The sequence below is a fragment of the Melopsittacus undulatus genome, chromosome 4 (assembly GCF_012275295.1).
Source record: "Melopsittacus undulatus isolate bMelUnd1 chromosome 4, bMelUnd1.mat.Z, whole genome shotgun sequence".
Lineage (NCBI taxonomy): Eukaryota > Metazoa > Chordata > Aves > Psittaciformes > Psittaculidae > Melopsittacus > Melopsittacus undulatus.
In genome coordinates, this window is record NC_047530.1 from 28,731,939 (window position 1) to 28,757,008 (window position 25,070).

General features: G+C 39.5%; 1 protein-coding gene across 3 annotated transcripts in view; it reads right to left on the reverse strand.

Annotated features, from left to right (window-relative positions):
* The window catches only part of SLC24A4 (solute carrier family 24 member 4), a 95,376-nt gene that overhangs the window by 26,658 nt on the left and 43,648 nt on the right, over positions 1-25,070 (reverse strand). For all 3 annotated transcript variants that reach the window (XM_005149512.3, XM_031049370.2, XM_031049371.2), the window contains exons 3-10: positions 10,653-10,729; positions 9,668-9,742; positions 7,575-7,659; positions 6,415-6,518; positions 5,329-5,403; positions 3,468-3,493; positions 2,740-2,793; positions 2,396-2,538 (exon numbers count right to left, since the gene is read on the reverse strand). In XM_005149512.3, coding sequence (XP_005149569.1) covers positions 2,396-2,538; positions 2,740-2,793; positions 3,468-3,493; positions 5,329-5,403; positions 6,415-6,518; positions 7,575-7,659; positions 9,668-9,742; positions 10,653-10,729 — 639 coding nt within the window. The remainder of the gene's footprint in view (positions 1-2,395; positions 2,539-2,739; positions 2,794-3,467; positions 3,494-5,328; positions 5,404-6,414; positions 6,519-7,574; positions 7,660-9,667; positions 9,743-10,652; positions 10,730-25,070) is intronic.

A 25,070-nucleotide genomic window follows, 5' to 3' on the forward strand; every position in this document is an offset into this window, starting at 1 on the left:
TTTTTGCATTGTTACAGTGTTGAATTATTTTTGTTTTTCAGGAAGAAGACTGGATCCATGCATGCAAGTAAATCATATCATGCAATAAAGGCTCTGCTGTCTCAAGCATCTGCTAACATTTGAAGTTGAAAAAGTATATCCTTTCACTATCATTCAACAAGAAAAATCAAGCCTATAAATCACCAGTAGACAGCTATATCTTTTACCCTTTGGCACTGGAGTGTCTTCCTTTGTTTCACTACAATGAATTTTCAATCAGTACACTGGAGTCACCTGAAGTGTCATAAAGAGATCTTTGGTTTCATAAAGAAATATGTCCTATTCAAAAAATCCACTCTGTGGTTTTGTCTTGCAGGAGAACAGAACTAGTAGTAATTTTGCCTTTGGTAAACATAAAGGAGCAGCTATCCTCCCTCCACCCCAACATCTAAAACAAATTAACCTTGCTGAGTACTATAGCTGATGATGCAAATATGGAGCACACCCATTCCAATGACTCTTAAGAGCATAGCAGAATATCTGTGAAGGAATATATAGCCAGACAATCTTCCTAGGAACCAGTCCTCATAGAAGAGGTCCTCAACCACAGCAGCTTAACATTTGTTTTAGTTAAAAAAAAAAAAAGAAATGTTTGATAGCAATCCTGGAAAGGCAAAAAAGGCCAGGTATCTTTTCAACAGTTTAATCAGATTAACTGCTCTCAAGTGAGTTTCTCCAGTGAGGTCTCAAAATGCTTCTTTATCTTACAGTATCATGAAAAAACATGAAAGCACTGCAGTTACTCTGGAATTATTTCTTACCACGCTAAGGAGACAGTAACCAAATATACTGAGCTTTGATGAAATACCATGACAAAAACAAAACACCTCAGCAGTGGTGTAGAATACATCACTATAAAACAAACAAACAAAAAAAAATACCCCAAAACACAAAAAACCCAGAACAGCTGTTTTGAGTTACTGAAGTACATTGCTCTTATATTTTCACAACAGTTCTTCCATCTCACTCCCTATGCCCATAAACATACATACCCGGGCCCTATATGGTACACACAGGCTTCACCTAAAAATCACAAAAGTAGTTTTCACAAATGTGAGACAGAAAAGCCTTTATGGCTTCTCCTTTGTGATATTCCTTAGAAAAATACCTCATGAGAATGGCTTTTCCCTTCAACAAACTACCTAAACTTCCTGCTCACCATGAAGTGTCATCACTAACAACCCTGTCCCTGTCAAAATCAACAGAAAACTTCTTGCTGACTTAGAGCTGAGTCCTGATGAGGCCCTCAGAAACCCATTTCTCAGGAGCTGCTGGGTTTAGACAGGAATCGAACCATGCCACCTGGTGGAAATCTGGGTCAACACAATAAAAGCCAAGGGCAGTGAGCCACATGCTTGTACTAAAATACGAGGGTTATTTATAAAGTACAAATATTTTGTCTTTACCTGTGTGTATAGAACTCACCCTTGAAACTGAATTTATCCTATGGTAGAAAGCTCTCCTTTTTCTTCTCAAACTTGAGTAATGGAAGCTATTATATAGTACTGCTGGATGCTCTTGAAAATAGTAAAACTTGGGAGCACAGAGAAGAGCTGTGCAGCACGTGAACCCCCCTTTTATCTGCACCTTGAGCAACTGACTAAGCATCCTTGGTAGGAACAAAGTTCCTCACCCAAATCAAATGTTCTTTTTTTGGGAAGTAATCACTTCCATCCTGTAAAAATCAGATTAAGATTAAACCTACACCTTGGTGAAACCATGGGAGGTTATTTGGCAGATCTTAAAACTTGCTATCCACTGGTTGGAGGTAAGGCAGACACCAGCTGTAGTCTCCTCAGGGCTACTAGCCTGTTTCTGAAAGCTGCTGCTGGTAAGGTGCAGCTCAGCTTGTGAAGCCAGCCCAGTGTCAATTAACCCAACAAATACCTCAGAAATAAGACCCACTAACATCTGTGTTCTTTCACTGAATCACCCTCACTGTGTCCTCACTTGAATACGTAACTACTGCCCTAGGAGGTATCCTCTGAACCTCGTATGTAAATATCTCCACATCCAAAGACCTGACTATATCATAGCCAATGTTCACAGCAACTAATTGCAAAATGAGATTAAAGTATTTCAAAGATTTCTTTCAGTGCTGTAGCTCATCAATGAGCAGGAGACAAAAAGGAAGCAACACTGCCAATGTGCAAAGCAGATTGTTTTCAGAATACAGATATAAAAAAATAAATTTATTTGGCTTTTTTTTTCCATCTGGCAATCTGACTGCTGAATTATCAAATTAACCCAATGAAAATTCTTGCTTCTGACTGAATAGTAACACTGTTTAGATACACAATAATAAAAAGGGTACCATGTGAACTACTCTTTCAAAGTCCTGTCTGCTCAGCCTTACCTTTCCATAGTAATGGAATGGATGGGTCATCACAACTAGAGGCATAATATTTATTACCATCTTCGAGCTCATTGTTGACTGTGTCACCATTTCCAACATTCTTGCTTTTAAGGCTGAAGAAATTTTGCATCCTCACGTTGTATCTGAAAGCGCAAAGGAAAAGGTCTGAAAAAGTTGGATTGTTGCATATCCTTGTCCAACTTCTAAGCATCTGAGAACAACTTATGCAAGCAAGCAGTAAAGACTAGATGCACATTCTCAGCAGGAAGACCAAGGACAGAACCACACAAAAGAATAGTGGTCAATTAAGACCTAAAGGGCCTACACAGGAGAAAAGCACTTACTTCATGATAAGTATGTAGAATGAATACATAATGATGAGTACAAGGCTTTCCCACCTCAGAGAGACAAAAAAAAAGTGTTATAAGGCCATTAAACAGCTGTATGCTCTTCAAGTTTTATGCAAGGTGAATCAAACATCTAGTACAAGTCACATTTGTATACATAGGATTCACATCATTAAGATTAGACGGTGTCTCAGCAGAATGGGGGGGGAAGCAGACTCTCAAGTTCCAATAAACATGCAAATATGTAAGGCATGTAATTCAGGAACATGCTATGCAGACTGAAACCACAGCTACCCCGTGACAATAATAATGCCAAGACCTTTTGTCATTTCAGTGCTGAAGCACAGGCTAGGAACTCAAGAGGACTCTTCTAGAAGATGCTTATGTTCTTCCACTAGGATCACAAGTTGGACTGTTCTTTGGGACACCTAACACCCCCGTAAATACTAACAGCCAGAATTAGCAGACCTTTACTTTTCCTCTCTGCACATGTGAATCTTCAGGCCTTAAATATAGCCTACTTTGTTTATGTCCCCAGGTTCTTACATTTTCTTTTAGTTTTTCATAAAAAAATATAACCAAAGAAAATATATATGATTTTCTGGGTGTCAAATCCAGCTCATATTCCCAGCATGTATGAATGAAAGCTAATTACACTGCAACTCTATTTAGTGATCAGTCCCATGGCAGAGATGGTACTGTAGGGAATAATTTACACAACTTACCATTCTATTTTCTCATCATATATGAACTAGAAGAAGGGGGAAAAAAATAAACACATAAATTGACCACTTCTCTGATCTATCTTGAAAATCAGTCAAATTTATTTAATAAATATCAATCATATCTAACCAGAAGCTGCTTGAGTTTTGACCCTTTCTAACCAAAACTTTCACTATATGGACTGTGCCCCTCACAAAGCAGAAAACTTGTAAATAAGGCTTGGATCCTTCTTAGTGATCGTTATAAACACTACTGAGTAAGACAATGTGAGAATGTGAAAGAGACAGATATACACTAATTACACACAATGCTGTCCTGTGTAAATAACAGCAAAGTCATACATTCTGAAGAGACCTAGGTCTGAGTCCTTTTAACAGCTAGACTAGTTTTGGTAGAAAAGACAGACATTTTACCTCTGCGTTTAGGCCAAGTGACTTCCTATCATTGTGAAGTAGAATTCACCAAACATTGGATTGTTCACCCAGTAATAGGGAACGTGAGCTGGGATTAGACCGTCGTGAGACAGGTTAGTTTTACCCTACTGATGATGTGATGTTGCAATAGTAATCCTGCTCAGTATGAGAGGAACCGCAGGTTCAGACCCCTCGTGCATGCACTTGGCTGAGGAGCCACTGGCACGAGGCTACCATCTGCGGGCTTATGACTGAACGCCTCTAAGTCAGACTCCTGCCTAGATGCAGCAATACTGCAGTACCGCCGGCGCCTTGGTGGGCTCACAACAGCGGTTGCTGGAGACTGACCCAGAAAATTACAGTCTTGCTCAAAACATAGGAGAAGGAAAACTCTTATCTTCAAACCTGGGCTGATGGAGCTCATCTGGCCTTGTATGGTCTTCCATCTAAGAGAAGGACACTCTTACAAAACCTAGGACCTGCAGACTTTGCTGTCACCGTCCTAGCTCACTAGGCCTGGCAGTTAAACCTCAGGTTGCACAAGCTGCGCCTCACCTAAAACATCCCCTGTGCAGGCTGGAAGGGCTTGCTCTCACTTGTCTGTATGGACAGGAGAGGGTCGAATCGGTAGGTGACAAGGTGCATGGGTAGCAGCACATCCAACCTTGCATGTGGGTGGAACAGCGCATGGGTAGCTCGAGATTACTCAGGAGATGACAGTCCTGGTTGAACACTGCCTGATTGCCTAAGCACTCTTTTCAAACCAGATTTGCATATCCCACATGCCCTTGGTCACCATGCTTGTAGTAAGCGTTGTTAAAGCCCTTCCCAAAATCTTCATTCACGAAGCCAAGCCATCAACACGCATTCTACTCCTCCTTATATAATTCCTGTAACTGAATGGCCAGCTAGTGATCCATATTTATTACAAATCAAATTAAGTGGATTCTTCCCCTTCTTGCCACCAAACCCAGTAAATAGGTGTGTTTGTAACTACTACACTGCTCTAGATAAACAAAGTGGTATCCCACCTGTGCTCCATTTAGAAAAATTTACCCAGAATCTGAGAAATAAAATTACTGTGTAGAAGCAACAAACAGCCACCTTCCCTATTCAAAACAGCAGCTCAAAATTCTTCACCTCCACAACAGGAAGTCCCCTAGGTCAGAAGAGAGTGCTCACTGCAGTGAGCAACAACACCAGCCTGCTAGCCTGCAAGAACTTTACAGATTGTGCGTACAAAATGAATAGACACTGATGGACATGTATTCTGTGCGGTTGTATGAGGTATTCATATTTGGACCATATTGTGGAGCTGAGCTATCACTTCCAGATGTCACTAGAATTAGCTAGGAAAATCATGGTTTACTAGTGTTTATCTATGGTTAGCTGGCTGGATCTCCAAAACTCCAAGCAATGAAACACATTAACTGGTAAGAGAGCTACTTACAAGTATAAGTACAATCACAGATATTGTGTAGTAAACAGAGTCCCGGAACACAGCCCATTTCGTGAGACAAACCACCTGAAAAATATCATAAAATCATAGAATGGTTTGGATTGGAAGGGACCTTAAAGACCACCTAATTCCAACCTCCCTACCATGGGCAGGGACACCTTCCACTAGACCAGGTTGCTTAAAGCCCCTTCCAACCTGGTCCTGAACATTGCCAGAGATGAGGCAGCCTTGTTATCATACCTTCAGCCAATAAAATATGCAATTTTAAAGACCAATCAAAGGCCTCTATCTTGCAACCACTTAGGAGTATGAACAGAATTATTGCTAGCAGTGATTCTGGAACCAATCATAGCTTCATGCTAACAGAAGATATATCAGTTTGTTAAGACAGTAGAACTACAATAATCACTAGTAATAAAATTCACAGAGAAACTTCATTAATGAAATTCATTTCTTACTAATGATATTTTAATTGGTCGCAATTTTAATTGTTAAATACAATTCATTGTACCAAAGTAAATCAATGGCTCCCACTTCATTATATTTGTGGATATATCAGACTTTATTCCTGAAAAAATATGATACACAGTGTAACCACCTACTGAGTAGATGGAGCAAATCTTGTGTCCTAGAATCTTTGATCCCCATCAGTACTAGGAAGGATCAGGAGATGCCACCAATCGGTTGACAGTGAATACAGTATTGTACAAGGAGAAGCCAGCTTCCTATGTATGCTACATGTTCAGAGTGCTGAAACTACAGCTGAACTGTTTGGAAACATTTGCTATTTGTATCATTTGACAGTTTTCACAATGCCAGTTCATTTTTGGCTTTGACTAACACTTCTTTTTTCAGTTGTTTGGTTTCTTGTTTGTTTGTTTGTTGGGTTGTGGGTTTTGGTTCTGGTTTGGTTTTGTTTTGCTGTTGTTGTTGTTTGGAGGTTATTGTTATTGTTCTTATTCCTGGGGTGTGTTGGTTTTTTGTTTGTTTGTGGGGTTTCTTTTGTTTAAATATTTGCTCATGGAAACCCCTAAATTGTAAACAACTGAACTCCACTGAAGAAAGTGTCTTACTAACCTGTCCTGCAAACATTCCACAGACACCAACAATGCAGAGGATGTTGAAAACTGCTGAACCAACAATGGTCCCTACTCCTACATCTCCGTGAGTGATAAATACACCTGCAGAGGGAGCAAAACACGCATTATTACACAAGGTTCAACGAGGCCAAGTGCAAGGTCCTGCACCTGGGTCAGGGCAAACCCCAATATCAATACAGTCTGGGAGATGGAGGTATTTAGAGTAGCCCTGCAGAGAGAGACTTGGGGGTACTGGTGGATGAAAAACTAGACATAAGTTAGAAAATGTCCAACCATATCCTGGGGTGCATCAAAAGAAGTGCAGCCAGCAGTTAGAGGGAGATGATTCTGTCCCTGTACTCTGCTCTGGTGAGGCTCCACCTGTAGTACTGCAACCAGCTCTGGAGTCCCCAGCACAGGAACGACATGGACCTGTTGAGGCAGCTCCAGAAAAGTGCCACAAAAGTGATTACAGGGATAGAATACCTCTCCTATGAAGAAAAGCTGAGAGAGCTGGGGTTGTTCAGCCTTGAGAAGACAGGAGACCTTATAGCAGTGCTTCCAGTACTTAAAGGAAGCCTACAAGAAAGATGGAGAGGGACTTTTTACCAGGGTCTGTAGTGACAAGACTAGGGGTAATGGCTTTAAACTAAAAGTGGGTAGATTTAGATTACATATAAGGAAGAAATTATTCACTAGAAGAGTGGTGAGGCACTGGAACAGGTTACCTAAGTAAGTTGTGAAAGGCTTCTTTTGATGCAGTCCAGAATACACTTAGCCTTCTGGGCCACAAACTCAAACTGCTGGGTCACACTGAGCTTCTCATTAACCAACACCCCCAAGACTTTCTCTGCTCTTAATCCTCTGCTCTTAATCCATTCTCATATATCTCAACTTCTCTCCCAGGGGCCTGCAGTAAGTCTCTTCTTTTACTTCCTATGTTCAGAAACAGCTATTCATCACTGTGTTTTGAGAGGAGCTTCAGAGTCTTATGAGATATTTTGAGTAGTTAATTGTACCATGAACTGCAGACTAGTTGACAGCTGCAATTGCTGATTTTAAATTGACAGAATGAAAGCACTTTTGGATACCTCTGCTTGATCTGCTGCTGCTGTTTTAACAGCAGATCTCATAAGAGCTAGTGTGTGGGCTCCATACCTATAACAGACGCAAACAGTTCTGGAGTGGAGCTCCCTGCTGCCATGAATGTGGCTCCAGCAACATCTTCACTCAAATGTAGTTTCTGTAAGAAAAGCATTGGTAATTTCAGCACTGCTACTGTATTTACATTACACAGTTCTAGAGCTGCAAAGATAGAAGCTCTTCATTTTCTGGCCACAGTGCTGTTAATGGATCAACAGTCACAATGATACAAATTAAGACAACGCCTTTGAGAAGGCAAATACACTTTTGGCAAATAAAATGTTTACAACCTAACTCAGGGAAGTGTCAAACAACATTACTTATATATAACTGAATAGCCAACTGTGGCTTACATGTAGCTTAGAGAAAAGCATCTCTGCAGATTCAAAAAGATTATAAGCATCTCAAATTGGTCTCATTAACACTTGGAACTCTAAACACAATCATTCAAGAATTAAGAGTTTCTAAAATTTGCAAATAAAAATGCATAAGAGAAAAATATAACCTCAGAGTATAAATCTTGAAACAGCAGGCCTGATTCTGGCTTCACTTTGCAACTGTGCTAATCAAAAGTGAGTCTGCTGACACAGACAAAATTAGTGTAATCATACACAGGGAGAGGCCTGTGTACTGCAGATAGATCTACTTTTATGACAGCATCTCTTAAGCTCTAATAGGATAGAAATAAGAGCTCTCAGACCAGCAGAACTCATGTAACTCTCTACAAGTGGGTTGTATCAATTTAATACTGTCTGAAGATCTTTCCCTTGAACTACAAATAACGTGTTATGGAGGACCTTTTTCCTTTTCTGTAGTCTCTAGACTCATCTTTGGTATTTCATTTTTATCCCAAGGATCAAAAAGTGATTAGTGACAAAGAATGATAGGAAAAGCGTGTGTTTTTCAGGCAGTATGCAACATTTTGAGCTGATGAAAATGGCATCCTACAGAACAGGAGAAAACAAACAAAGCCCTTACTGCACCATTTGACCTACTACCCATCATACTGTTGCAGGAGCTGAAAGCTAAGTGTGCTATCTGAATTCTTCTTAGCTGTTTTAATGTTCAGCAGAACATTAGAGACAACAATTTTATGAAGGATAAGTGACAACTTAATTGGTACAACCCAACTGGTACAACTTAAATATGGTGTATAAGGTGAATGCTAAAGACAGGAGATCTGAAAAGGAAAGAAAAGATCCCTCTTGAGCATTTTACTATAACTAGCTGTCGCCCTTCTATCTGTTTTTCTACCAATAAGTACATAGCTCTGAGTAATACTAACAGGAATTTAGGACATATATCCATAGCAAAATAGGCTTTTTTATTAGCTACAGGAGTTTTTCAGAAAATGATCACACACATTTCAAAGGAGAAGAGATTTTTATTTTGCCCTGAAAAGGGAATTAAAATCTGTTTTGTATTTTGTATTAATTTTGTAGTAGTTTACCAAAGCCTTACCTAACACAACATCTATAGGCCAACTACAAATTCTACACTGTCCCAATCAATTCACTTAACTAGAATTTTACGTGTAATTTTGCAAAGTCTTCTCAACAGTTATATAAAGGAATTATATTTATTTACTATTCTTTCCATATATAATACATACTTTTATTCCATATCAAACAAGGTACATACTTTTCCCATGCCTTTTCCATTTTCCCTACTTTATGTTAGGACCACATACGCTTGCTTTCTCCTTGTGGATACAGTGGTAAAAGTGCAATAAAATTTGCATAGCCAACACATTAATTTGTCTATGTATGATTTATTTTCACAAGTGACTTTTAAAACTAAGAGTACATTAATACACCCAACTCATCTATATGCCATATCCATCCTAGCTACATGCTTCAGGTATTTAATAGTGGATTTTGCCATCTGATCTCATAAAATCTTTCATTTTTTCTCCTTGAGTGTGGCCAGGGGGACCAATGTGCCCAGACCAAAGGATAATTTTTTGATGGAAAGCTCAAAAAATTTGTAAAGTACCAAGGCCAAAAAGTTGACAGGAATGAACTCTAAACAACAATGGCACAAAATGTTAAATTTTATAATATTGTCTAAATGAATTTCCAAAAGATGAATAAAATTCTTTAACATACCTCACAAATTTTCTCTAAAGATGGAACAAAGAAGTCATCACATACTATAGCCAAAGCATAAAACATATAAAGAGCCTGTAAAACAAAATAAATTCAGGAAATACTTCAAATTTTTCCTGTACATGAAAAGAGGAAAGAAGGCAGTGCTATATTTATTCACACTAGTAGAAATATATAGCTTCACTTTTTACTCCATTCCAAATAAAAATCCCTCTGCTGATCAATTTATGCCATAAAACCAGATTCTTGAATGTAAGATTAAGTTTAGAACAAGAATGTTTCCCAGACCCTTGAAAAGGCTTACAAAGTTACATAGTCATCATCTGTATTTTCCATGAATTATCAGACCATGTAATTACATAGAAAGTAACACCATGTTGATTAACAATATCCAAGAAATAATCACACTTATAAATAAGTGGACTCTGACCACGGCTGGTTCTCTGCACAAGTGATTGCCCACTGTCTTCTGTGTCTTTAGGTCCTGTGCTTAAGAAGTGGGCCCAATCCTACTGTTGTCTAACAAACACAAGTCCTTTTTACTTTTCTTTCCCTGAGCGGGTAATAAAAAAACAGACTTTGCAGACCTTGGTTTGGGCTGTTTTTTTCTACAACAAAATACAAAACTCCACACAACATTTTCTGTATTTCTTCAGGGGTTTTATATTCTAATTGCAATTGCATCTTTTGCACAGAGGCACAACAGGAAAAAAAGACCTGCATAATTTTCTTCAATAAATCACAGAATCATTTAAGTTGGAAAAGGCCTCAAATATCACCAAGTCAAACCATTAACCTAACACTAAAAAGTCCACCATTAAACAATTTTCCCAAAACGTATGTATAGACATATCAGAAATAATAAAATCGAAGTATTAGAAACATGCTGATATACACAGAGCTCTATTTAGTAAGGTCACTAAAATAATTAACATCTTATTAACAAAAGGAAAACAAAAATTGAGCACAGTAAAGGAAAACTTACAGCAATGATATGAAGCAGAACTCCTCCTTGCTGCCGTTCTTTATTTGTAAATATATCTTCAGGAAATTCATTAATGGCTGAAAGAGAAATAAACGTATTTTTTTAATGTTACATCATCTATAAACAAGAAACTGAAAAATAAGGATGCATCTAAAGAAATATATGACCAAACATGAGTGCATTTTTTCGATTTATTACATTATAGCTTGCCACCTCAGAATCTTTTTTCTGCTCTGTCAAAAAAACAGAGAACTGATACTTCAGTGTTATTAATGACATCATTCATAGAATCATACAATGGTTTGGTTTGGAAGGACCTTTAAAGGTTATCTACTCCACACCCCTTCACACAATGAGCAGGGTCATCTTCAACTAGATCAGATTGCTCGGAGGCCTGTCCAAACAATGTTTCCAGGGGTGGTGCATCTACAACCTCTCTGGGAAGCCTGGTCCATTATTTCACCACCCTCATCATAAAAAATCTCTTTCTTATATCTACTCTAAATCTACCTTCTTTTAGTTTTAAACCATTATCTCTTGTCATACTGCTACAGGTCCCATTAGAATATGAAGTTGGAAGGAATCTCAAGGATTATCTCGTCCAACCTTTCTTGGTAAAATATAACCTAGTGACTACATGTCCCAGCACCCTGTCCAGCTGAATCTTAACAGCGTCCAGCGTTGGGGGATCCACCAGTTCCCTGGGGAGATTATTCCAATGGCTGATTGTTCTCATTGTGAAAAACTTTCTTCTTGTGCCCAGTAAGTATCTGCCCAGCAGTAACTTCTGCCCATCACCCCTTATCTTTTCCATGTGAAAAAGTCTGTCCCCATCTTTATTATAGGCCCCCTTTAAATACTGAAAGGCCACAAGAAAGTCTTGCCGGAGCCTTCTCTTCTCCAGACTGAACCACTCCAACTCTCTTTTGCAGCAGAGGTGCTCCAGCCCTCTGATCATCTTTCTGTCTCTCCTCTTGACCCACTCCAACAGGACCGTGTCCTTCTCATGTTGAGAGCCCCAGAGCTGAACACAGGTGGGGTCTCACCAGAGCAGAACAGAAAGGCAGGATAACCTCTCTCAACCTGCTGGTTATGCAGTGACTTAAACCCCCCTCTACTATACTGCATTTCATAATCTTAACAACTTGTTTTTACTATCATCTCCTCTATGTCTCCTCTAAATACACTTCCAAAGTAACAGGCAAGGGCACAAAAATTCATCCTGAAATAATATTCCTGGCTTTAAATGTGCCTTGGCGGAAAAATTACACAATGGTTGTAATCTTCCAGCAGGTTCTTCATTACAAACTTTCATAGGACTCCACAGTCTTGCAAATTAGAGTCCAAGTACTTCCTCCAAAAAGTCTACTATCTAAATCTGGTGAAAGAGGAATGAAACCAATTGTAGGTATATGCAAAGGATATAGGATGTGCAAAGACATAAGTTTTGACTCTGAAGTCATGTGGACCTCAGTTAGAGGATCTGTGCTCCACACAAAGGCAACAGAGTGAAAAAAGGATTCCAGATGGTGGAGACAGAGACAGCTACTAAAACAAAGGCCTGAAGACCTATATGAGATAAAAAACATTTGGACTGGCAAAACAGGCAGGGATATTTACGGTGCCTCAGACAGATGTTTGGGAAGTTTAAGGGTGAAAATTATTTCAGCCACTGGAATCCAAATACACTCAAGTCATTAAATTATTATTCAGAAAGAGATGTTCCTGTCTGCAAGGACTCGTAGATGTAAGCTGACAACATAAGAAGCTCCACAAGGTTCTTGTGAATTTACCACAATACACTGAAACTTGAGGAAGGAAGCAGAGGAAATACATGATCATCTTTCCCATATTAAAATCTGCCAGTTTAAAGAAATGCTTAAGAGCACAACATATGATAATTATGCTGCTCCATTTTCAATTTCAATGGCATATTTCCTAGATTTCTCAATATAATCTTGCAAACAATAACTATGAACATAGAAACCAGTAATCTGAGGTATTGTTGATGGTTTTTACAGACTAGACTTCAAACACTCTAAACCAGCCTTATTTTTTAGGAAATGTTGCACTGTAACTCTTTGAAGATAACACTTTTTGTGGTATCTTAAATTTGAGTTACATGTAATGACCAAATACACTTGAAAATCTTAGCTGAGGTGAGAGGACCATCTAGTTTCAAAGATGTCAAAGACTTAGCATCTCCTCAATCTTTGAGTTTTATATAAATACAAAACCACCCCTTCTCATCTCTACTACACACACCTACATATGTTGCATATGTCTAGCTTGACAAAGACTTGAACAGTGTCTCCATGCAAAGCTGAAGATCCCATAGTTGCTTTTTTTCCTTATTGCCCACTACCATAAATGTGTTATGACATTAAGATATGAATTACTAAGCCAGCAGCACACAGTGTTTAAAACCTCATGCTACATAAATCACACCTTCCTTCCAAAAGTCAAAGTAACCATTTTTTCCATTAACAATTAACTAATATAATTAATAACTAAAACAGCATTAAGGAGACTTGTCCTTTGGGAGAAAATACCCAGAGCTACAGCTGCTGGCATCTTACACAATATGGCCATTCTTGCATCACTGGCTAAAATACCATGCTCACACGGATGTGTTCAGGAGCTGCATACTATTTTTCTTACCATATTCCCCATTTGCCCTCTGTCTCCTTCATTCAAGCTGCGGCTGTGAGAATTCCAACAATGCATTAGGAAAGCAGAGACCAGAGCCTGACCTGAGTCTCTAGCAGCGATAATGTGAGCCTGCACATGGGGCACACATCCTTTCATGTAGCCTGATGCAAGGGTTTGCAGCTCTGATCACAGGTGCTTGTGCCAGGAGCACCAACCCCCTTACTGCCACCACATAGCAGAGGGAATATGTCCTTGTCCCATAACTTGTCAAAACAGCTGTCATCTGGCATGCTATTACCTACCCAGTAATCTGATTCAGTTGACTGTAAAACATTTCAAAGTATAATATTAAAAATTATTAAATCAGTATAAACTGAGATTTCAAGAAGCATGAATAAAAATCGCTATCTTTCTAATGGGACTTCACTTGCTTGAAGTTAATATCAACTAGGAAATCAAAAGATGTCAAAGAGCCAGAAGATTAAATGAGCCCAGGCATCTGATCACCAACCAAACACAAACCAGCTTCACCGCTGTCCTGGTTTGAGCAGTAGCAGTCATTTTTCTCCTTCTTGGTAGCTGGTGCAGTGCTGTGTTTTGACTTTCGGGCTGGGAACGGTTACTGATAGTGAGCATGTTTTGAGTTACTGCTCAAATGTTTGGTTTGTCCAAGGCCTTTTCTGAGCTCATGCTCTGCCAGGGAGGAGGGGAGGCCAGGAGGAAGGAGAGACAGGACACCTGACCCAGGCTAGCCAAAGAGGTATTCTATACCATAGCACGTCATGCCCAGGATGTAACCGAGAGACCTGGAAGGGCTGGAGCTCTGGGGGGATGGAGGAGGTATTGGTCAATGCTCAGTCGGGCAGGGTGGGGTGAGTTATGGGTCAGTGGCTGGTGAGGTGTTGTATTTTCTTCACTTGTTATTGGCTTTATCATTATTATTTGTAGTAGTAATGGCAGTAGTGATTTGTGTTGTGCCTTAGCTATTAAACTGTGCTATTAAACTATCTTAAACTATCTGTGGCTTAGCTATTAAACTATCTCAACCCATGGGGGCTACTTTGTTTGGGTTCCCTTTCCTAACTCTCTGGGAGTTGGGGGAGCAAAGGGGAGGAGTAAGTGAACGAGCTCTGTGTGGACTTGGTTTAAACCACGAGAACCGCAAACCATCTTGCTTCATATAAAGTCTGGTCATGTAGTATTTATAATAAATAACTACTTGCAATAAATATCTGCTTGCCTCACAGAGGTTATTTTAAATTAACAGGAAGACAACTTTACTCAAAGATAACGTTCTTCTTTACACAGAACTCACAGTATACAATTGTTCTCACAAAGAGACACTACAAAATCTTTAAAACTCAGCAAAATGAAGCAAGGGTCTGGAGTTGCCAAGTAGAATTTCTTCCTTCATGAAATGGCCACCTGCCAGTGAGTTCTAACGTAAAGTCTGGAGTTTTTCAGTGCAAACATTTGCTGTCTTTACGGCTTTATTATCCAGATAATCACAGGTTTTGTATAACTGTCATCTATAAGTTCTGTATACCTTATGTACATGCACTGTTCTTTATTTACTTGCTGTATCATGGGTTTAATATTTTAAAGATTTGTTTTTCTTACCTACTGTTACGATAACCTGGTTGCTCAGGAAAAGGTTGTTTGGATTATCTTGGCTCCTAGCTTCAGCTTGGGAATCAACATCACTGAACTGGGGGGGGGAGACAGTGGTATTCCCTCATCTGTATGAGCTGACAGAGGGGAAATGACATTATCAGTTTCAGAGAGCCTCTGGTCTGCCCTCATGGTACAATCTGATGTGGGAGAGCAGCAGGGTACCACTCTACTTCACACATAGATATTTTCTCCTGTATGGGATACAGAGCTATCCAGCAGCCTGTGTGGGAGCTACATCTGCTCGGTTTCTACTGAAGAGAGACAGAACAGATGGGAGAAGAAGATGAAATGAAGAGCAGTACATCTAAGAGGGCTAACCTTTGCCAAAAAAGGGAGGGGAACACACACCAATCATCTTAAAATCAGCTAGAAATACAGAAATATTTATCCTGCTGGCACTGTTGCAAATGCTCCTGCAGCTTATCTTATCGAGCACAGATTTACTGAGGGGGAAAGGAGGGCACCGAGAAAGTCAAGTCTATATTGGACCTGGATCATTCTGCACCTCGTTCTCTTTCTCCAATCATGAAATGAGTGGGGAAACAAAAGCAGCTAATCCAGCCAAGACTTGGAGGGGACAGCACCACCTTTTTCTCTGAGTCACAGAAACAAAAAATCCTTTATTAAGGCATGACAGAAAGGATGATTCACCTTTGGTAAAAAGCTCTGAGGCTGAGCTGTCTGTGGCTAAAGAGCTACAAGGCATGTAAATAGCATGCCTCAGAACAGAATATAATGGCAGCTGCACATGTTAAGCTGTCTGCATGGCTGTGGAGGGAAGATCTGGTGTGCAGCAGCCAGCGTAACCCAGGCATGCCAGTGACACCTGCCCCGACTTAGGCTGTTGCTGAATTAATTCAGGGTACCATTAGAGCATTGTTCCCATATGCCCTATCAATACTGTGACAGGCAGTTTGCCAATGAACTTAAGGTTCAAAATCTCCTAAGCCTGACAGACCATCTCAACAACCACGTGGATCTGTGGTTTCATAACCTGCCTCAACATGTGATTTCTTCACCTTATCAGCAGTTGATTTACACATAGAGGCAACAAACGTGCCAACTCTTAATACCTGCTAAGGGTTCAAGCCTGTTACAACTCTTGAATTTCTTCTCATAGGGAGAAGAGAGCTCTGGCTGTTTGAAAGGCCACATGCAATTGGTTCCACTCTGCCTTTGCAAGAAAGTGGTTAGGCAAATGACATGCTCAGAAGCCCACTTCTCCTTTCAATGTCTGCACCTTCTTCTCTGCCCATGCTCCTCTGGCCATTCAGGACATGTTACGCCTACAGATTGTGATACCTACTCCCTTTGCCCTGACATTCAGGGGTTGTTGATCATCAGACTCACTGAGAACATAGGTATAAGGGGATGAAAACCAGACAAAAGACAATTATATATTTCCGCTTTTCCCTCTTCTATAATCATATTTACATGCCAGCTTGAATATTTTAAATTTGTATCTTTGTTTAAATACCGCAAGCAATTTTAGGCACCTTTACACTTAAGTGTGTTTCTCGTTATGAGCAATTCCCTTTCCACATTGCAGGGTCTCATCTTCCCAAGGCCTGCTGTTCATGCACATCTATTTTGTGCCTGAGTGGTAGTAAAGAAGCTCTTCTCTGTGTGCAGGAATGAGCTTCTTTGTACCTGTCAAGCAAAGAGATGCATTGTTACCCAGTGCCAGCAGCAAAATGTCAACAGTTTGTGCACCAAGACTTGAACTTTCAACAGCCTTCATGATACTGCAACTTGCACTAATCTGTTCAAAGATTTGAGTGAATGCCAAAAAAGCATCACTTCTTCTATCCACACCTCCCTAAATGCAGGGGTCCCATGTGAGCTAAGTTGCAATCAGTGTGTGAGTATGTCTTAGAATCACCCTTGCTTTCAAAACATTTGTGGCTTTGACCCATGCTGTTACTCAAAAATCAGTGCACTGGGAAGACTTCTACAGAAAGCAGAATTCTGACGACAACGGGAGAAATTCCTCCCATATTCTCTTTACCACCAATATCAAGACAGCTAGTCCCCTGTCACGTTTGACATATTAGCTTCAGTACAGAAAAGGTAACAGTCTCACAAATGATGGTGAGATGAGCTCAGGACAGCCAAAACAGACATGTAGGTAGTCTCAGGGAACAGCATAATACACTGATCTGATCTGCTTACATAACCTGTGCACTGCCAGTATTGTGACAGCAACTGTGTACTTTAGGAAAGAGTCAGGTTGCTTTTACTCATAAAGAAGTTTTGACTTATTTTAGTTATGTATTCCGGTGTTAACAATGGAAACAAAGTCAATCCAAAGATCATATTATCACAGTGAAACTAGCTTACTGATACATAAAGTCAGCCATATGAAAGTCCTCCTTTTTAATACTTCTTAAATTAGGTATAATAAATTTTAACAGTCATTAGAAAATCATAAATGTGCCATAATAAATTAAAGCTATAATTTTACACAATCACACAAAGCCTAAATTAAAATTAAAAAAATCACAGAAATCTCAAATTTTTGAAGAATCCTTTCTAACACCACAAGCTATCATGCACTTAAATCTGAATTGTCACTTGAAAAAAACTGTATACTCAGCAAGTGCCTTTATACATGAAAGCTGGTAAAGTAAAAACCTTGGAAGGACCAAAGAAGAGGAAAAAAAAACCCAAACACAAACAAACCAACCCAATTCCAGATACCATCAGGAAAAAATAAAAATTACCAAGCTTTAAGCTCCCATTCCCATTAGACAGCTGTTTCCAGTTCTCAAAGCAGGATGACGTGGATTTTCCCTCAAATACTCAGTTCTCCTTCTGCTGGATACTAATCTAGGCACCAGTGTTACAGCAAATTACAAATGGGCAATTCAAAGAAACACACACCTTTACTTGAAAAATTCTGCAAGGAAATCCCTTCGGAGATAACTTTTGACTAAACTGGTTTCATGGATTATACCACCTGAACAGCAGCAGAGCATCTGAATGAAGCGCAAAGAAGTGATAGGAAATACCATCCAACTTCTTTGAGAGACATTTGTGCATCAGTGCAAGACTGTGTGATGCCACAGATCAAGCTTTATATTTGTAGGCAAAGTACCATAGGCACAAAGAGCATCCTCCTCCATAGCCCTCACTTCAAGAACAGCAGAATTATGAGCAAATTTTATCTCTGTGGTACATTAATTCAATTTTCATTGTTCAGCCAAAAGAGGACTGCCAAATGTGATTATCTGTGCAATGGTAAGTGGTAGCTTAGAAAGAAAATAACTGACTCAACTCTAAACTATTAAATCCCTTTAGTATCTGTAAAGGGTGACATATTAACGAAACAGCCTTTAAAACTCTCCTTCTATCAGTATGAAATCATGAAAATATCTATAGAAGATTGGATTTGCCACAAGAGAAAGTAACATTAACACCTTATCAAACTCTGGACTTACATTTAGTTTTTTTTCTCTTTTATAAAGAGCAATAGTATTTGCACTCATTAGGGTAATGTCAAACAATCAAATAAATATACATTAAGAATTATCTGCCAACAGAAATAAAATTGAAAGGCATGAGGAAATCCCATCTCCCTATCTAGGGAGTCAGTGACAACACATGCATGCACAAGTACTGCAACACGGGATGCATCAGCGTATCAGAGTACTGCCTTTCATGTGTACCAGGCTTTATATTAATGGTTTAAATGTCCTCAAGGTAACGCTAAAAGGATACCAAGGTTTGGGATCATGGATTTTTTTCTTCTCTGGGCTCCACCTGATAGTGGAGCCTCTAGAAACTTCCTTTAAAAAGCTAGAGATCAAGAATCTCATGATGAATTTTCTTTTCCTTCTCACAAAAGTTAGGTATTTCACATTGTTTTCTCATATGTTTAATGCCTCATACCTTCACACCGCTGCATCTCAACCTTATTAACCATAGAAAACTGCTGGAACCTGCCTGGAATACCTCTACCATGACCCAAGATTTCAGTACAACTATCAAATTGTGAAGTCCGTTCAAATTAACTAAGAATGAGGGCACTAACATTTCTAAATCAATGCTGAACAGAGATGAAATTGACAACACCTATTTTTATTACAGTGTAAGAACAGCTTACTTTAAAAGATCTTAATTCAGTGTAGAGCAGTGGTCTGAATTCTGTTAACACCTTCCATGATTATAGTACTGGTTTTCCACAAAGCACACATGTATTCTTCAAAACCCCACCTAAGGACACCAGCCCTTTTATTTTACACCTCAGATTCCTAAACTAGGTTACCAAAACCTTTTTCACCTTCTTCCCTTTTCAACTTACTCTCTCATACTTGTTTACACTACCCTGAGTCAAGGTCGCCAAAGCAGTAACTTAAGATTTTTATGGGAATTAACTACTGACATCAGTCACCAGTAAAAACTGGTGTCTTTCACATGGAATTTCCCTGTTTTTTTCACTTTGAGCTTCACACATTCAACTTCCCATCTCGCCTTCATCCTTCCTCATATTTTGGTTCCTGAAAGTTGGTGGTATCTATGGTCAACAGCCTCTTGTTCCTCTTGAGGGGGGAAGTTCTCTGGCTATACAGGGTTTTGGACTCAGCTTGGTTGTCCACTTCTTAAATACAGGCAGAAAGCAATGATCATAGGAAAAGAGATAATGATTGGATTAACTATCAACACTGTGACTCATAAGAAAGTACAGTTACCAAAAGGTCAGGCAATTTTTCACCCCAAGAGAAAAAATCATTCCTTACATTTTTTTTTTCTTTTCACAGGAAAGCCTTCCAGCTGCAAAACAGGCTGGAGAATCAAACACTATAAGGTTTTGGCATTATCATCTCAAGCTCAATGAAGTCTTGTTTTGGGGGTTTTATCATCAGTAGAATAGACAAACACACTCAAACTGCAAAAATCAGACCACATAGTAAGTCTGAACTGCTGGTAGCTAGAAAAGTTACCAGATTATTTGAAAACAGAACAGATTACATGTGGAAACATGAAAAAGGAAAAAAAAAAAAAGGAACAACAAGGGCTGCCAGAGCAGCTACCTTCCAGTACACTTTAAATGAAACTGTGTTATTGTGCCTTCAGCAGAGTTAATTCAAAATAATAGGCTTCTGAATCCCTTCTATTTCAGCAATAGCTACAGTATGGCTCATTTAAAAACAGCTGTATTGGCACATACTTTTTTCTAAAAATGCATGGGAAAGGAAATCAAATATTTTAAATATACGTATTTTAACTATTTTCTGATACTCAATTCAAGTAGGAATTTTAAACATCCAGGAAAATTGTGTTATTCTCCAAGCTGAAACAGCACAAGAACTACCGATTAATCTTCTACCAGGCTAAGATTAAGTTAAACTAGTTTTCTAGAAACAAATAGGCACAAGGTAGCAGAGCAAAAGTAGACTAACTGAGGCCTACAGGAACCAAACAGAGAAAGGCATAAAATAAAGTGAGGCACAGATATTGTTTGAGTTTCCTTTACTTAGAAGTTTTTCTTTCCAAATATAGAAGGAAAATGCTGGAAGGCAGCAGTAAAAAGAACTACTCAAACATTTACTCCACCCCTGCCATTCAGAATTATTTTCAACAGTGAGTTTTCTTGCGCTTTGTCCAAAAACCTTCATCGATCAAGAGGGAACAGGTAGAATACAAAGACACAGTAATGAAGCAGAGGAAGTCCCTCAAGGCTGTTCATTAGGTGACCCCAATTCCCAAGAGAATTCAGCACAAGCAAGCCAAGATTTTCACAGAAATCAGCTCAGCATGGACACTATGCTCAGCCCTTAGAAAAATCAGGCTGTTGATGCCACAAGCCAAGATCTGCTCACTAATTCTCTGAATTTCTTTTTAATTTCAGAAGGAAAATGAAGTTTGAAAAATTGTTTGAAGTTGCACATATTGAGCTCTCAAAAAAAAAAAAACCAACACCACCTAGTGTTAAGAAATGCCGGCTCTATAATGAAGTCAGGTTTTGGAGTAAAGTATTTAGAGTAATTTTTTGTTCCATGTACCCCCCGGTGCTTTGAAAAACTTGTTTTCATGGGGACAAACAGAAGCACAACAGTTTCCTCCCTATGAGCCGTGCTCATGTGGTGCAGCCAGCTCTCATTCCTTTGTTGTAAACCATGTGATATTTGTTTTTTACTTCTCCTGAAGCCATGGTTCTGGAATCCTGCAATTATGTAAGAACATTAGCTTTCACTTAAAACAGAAAATCTTAATCTAGCCTTTGTACTTGTGGAAGGGGGCCCAAGCCCAAAAATCTGAAAGACTTACAAAACTCAGAAGACAAACCAGAGATTCAGAATTGTTGCTTTTCTTTCAAACAAACTTAATAGTTTTGCAGGCTTACATTTACACTTTCTGAGCACACAGGATTACTAGCATGACTCCTCAGTTCATATACTTCAGCTTAGAGTCACAAATACATGCACATTCCAATGTGCGGTTTCTTGCCTGATGATACAAAATGATGCCAACACGTCTCTTACACCTACAGCCTACTTCACCTTTTCCACACAAGTAATCCCATTTCAGGCATCCAAGATTCATCTTTTACATTAATAATTTTTCAAATGACAGATGCGCACAGTTCTATTTTTCCTCAAACAATACCCCTTGGGGCATTTTCTCCTTACTCTAGAAATTCAGTAAGGAGCTGTAAACAATACTGAAGTACTTCAAAAATGATCACTTTTCAGTCCTAGTTCCTACTATATACTTCTGGAGCCTCACATTTGATATGAAATCTGGTTAGTAAAAAGCAGCTTAAAAGATTTGCAGACTTCTACATATTTAGCAGCATCTTAAGTGGCACTTAAAATTTTAGGGAGGGATAGTGATTTTTTCCTAAATACTTGGTAATTATTCCAAAATAAAAGCTATCTGAATCCATATGGCACACAGCAGTAGAGTCCACTGCTGGAAGGTAAAAAAAATAAACACCACAATAATTCCACAATCTGAATTTACAATCCTCCTCACACTTTCTTTGTCCATATGAAATCCTGTTTCATGATTACGTACTATCTGTAAGTGAATGCTGCAATGAAGCTGTCGTGGTTTAAGTCCAATCAGCCACACAGTCTCTCCCTCACTCCCCTCCCTTCCTCCCCCCCACTCCTGGAGGAATGGGGAGGAGAATCAAAAGGACGTAACTCCTACAGAATGAGATAAGAACAGTCCAGTAACTAAGGTATAACACAAACCACTACTGCTACCACCAATAATAATAATTATGATAAGGGAAATAAGGGAAGAGAATACAACTGCTCACCACCCGCCGACCAATACCCTGCCCAACCTGAGCATTGATCTACCCCTTCCGGGTAACTGCCCCCAGTTGATACACTGGCCATGACATGCTGTGGTATGGCGTATCTCCTTCGCTAGTTTGGGTCAGATGTCCTGTTCCTGCTTCCTCCCGGGCAGAGCATGGGACTCACAATGTCCTTGGTCAGACTAAACACTATCGAGCAGCAACTAAAACCATCGGTGTTACCAGCGCTGTTCCCAGGCTGAAAGTCAAAACCACAGCACTGCACCAGCTACTAAGAAAGAGAAAAAAAGACTGCTACTGCTGAACCCAGGACAGAAGCTTGTACCAATTTACATAACAAAGGAGATATGAAGCTGAGTACAAGGATAAAGACCACAGAATTAAAATTAGCAAAAGCAAAGAAAGAGGGGGAAAAAAAGGAACATAGATTTAGTGATGTCCCAGCACAATCATGAAAGATTAGTACAGAAGAGCTTTTTAGTTCACTTCAGAAGTTAAGTGTAGAAGAAAAGATACTTCTAATACAACATGTCTCTTTAATTTAGCCAGGTCATAAAAGAAACAACTATCACACAAGCTTCACCACATACGGTACAAGCCCAACTGGAAGCCTTGATGTATAGGTTATAGCTGGAGCTTCTGCTCCACTGCTGATAAACTAGCTGCTTTACAGCTAGTTCATTTAAACTCAGGTATTTCTCCATTACTGCAAAAATACTCCAGCTGTAAGCTTAGCATGTTGCTTTCTAAAAACAAGCACCAGCACCACATTGTCACGGTCCTGCGTGCATGTACACAGTCTGAAACCAGGTCAGAGAACAGCACTTTTCATGCCAAAGCAGCCATCAGAACTGCAAACAGTTGAAGAACTGCTAGGCAGATTTAATTTATTTTCAAACTTCACTGGCTGATGATGAAAGTGGTAGCTAGATTTCTCTCCAGCTTACTCTGCACTGGTTTACTACACAGAATGAATACAGATTGTGGGGTAACCCTCAGCAGAAAACCCCAAATCAGCACATCATAAATGTGTTTGCACTAAATGGACACATGCACTTGGTTCAACAGTTTGAGAAACTGAAAATGAGCCAGCAGTGTGTGCTCGCAGCCCAGAAAGCCAACAATATTCTAGGCTGCATTAAAGAAACATGATCAGCAGGTTGAAGGAGGTGATCTTGCCTCTCTACTCCGCTCTTGTGAGAACTCAGCTGGAGTACTGTGTGCAGTTCTGGTGTCCTCAACATAAAAAGGACATGGAACTGTTGGAACTAGTCCAGAGGAGGGCCACGAGGATGATCAGGGGACTAGAGCACGTCCCATATGAAGACAGGCTGTTCACCCTGGAGAACAGTAGGCTGTGTGGAGACCTCATAGCAGCCTTCCAGTATCTGAAGGGGCCTACAAGGATGCTGAAGAGGGACTACTCATCAGGGACTGTAGTGATAGGACAAGGGGGTAATGAGTTTAAACTGAAACAGCAGAGGTTTAGATTGGATATAAGGAAGAAATTCTTTACTGTTAGGGTGGTGAGGTACTGGAATGGGTTGCCCAGGGAGCTTGTGAATGCTCCATCCCTGGCAGTGTTCAAGACCAGGTTGGATGAAGCCTTGGGTGATATGGTTTAGTGTGAGGTGTCCCTGCCCATGGCAGGGGGGTTGGAACTAGATGATCTTAAGGTCCTTTCCAATCCTAACTATTCTATGACTCTAACAGGCACCAAACTATATTGTCTGGCCTCAAGAGGCACGAAAGGTATGTTTATCTGGAGTCTCAGAGAGACACACATGGGAAACAATTACTTTCTATAAATATCACTGTGGTAACTATATAAATGAAGACAGGGAGTAAGAGAGAGTCTCAGAACATGGTAGGAAAAGAATCAATATCTGAAAGCTAAGAAAGAAAAAAAGTTAGACATACGCATTAAATTCTTAACAAGAGGAGAAATAGGAAACTGACATACTCATATAAGCATATAAAACAATAGCAGGTATTTAAGAGAGATATAAAGCACTTTGAGATTGTATACAGCAAATTAAAAACAAAATCTCGAAGAGCAATATCTAAAATATGCTCAAGAAGCATCACACCCAGAGAACACCAGCAAAACACATGTAGTTAGAAACAGCTGATTCAAGGGATCTATTTAGGTTTGCCTCAAAATGTTAGAAAAAAAAAAAAAACCAACAAAAAAAAACCGCCACGCAGAATTAAGGTGGTTGCTTGTATTACTGCTCTGTGACAGAAAACAGAGCCAGGTCATAGGAAGAAATCTGATGGAGTTTGGCTGCAGAAGGGTGTTGAAAGACCAGCATGATCACACAAATAGTAAATGTGGACTAGGACAGCAAATACTCACAGACAGCAAAGCCTCACCACAAATTTCATCTGCTTTCAGCTGATGTAAGGAGAACAGAACAGGATTAGTGGCTTTAAAATGCTGATCTGATCGATCATATCTCACCTGCCTAGAGAGCCACACCTAACCAAACTAACATTTCAAAGATTACTTATATGCCCATTTTGGACTACTGAATCTACCAGTATAACTTACAGTGTCACTCTGTTGTGTAATATCACAGAATCCCAAGGGTTGGAAGGGACCTCAAAAGATCATCTAGTCCAACCCCCCTGCAAGAGCAGGGTAACCTAGAGTACATCACACAGGAACTTGTCCAGGCGGGCCTTGAATATCTCCAACGTAGGAGACTCCAATATCAATCTCTTTCACAAAGGGGAGACTAAATATATGAAAATGCCTCATAATCTTTGTACTCCAAAGTGTAGTTGATAAATGCAGCAAGCTGACTGACCTATCT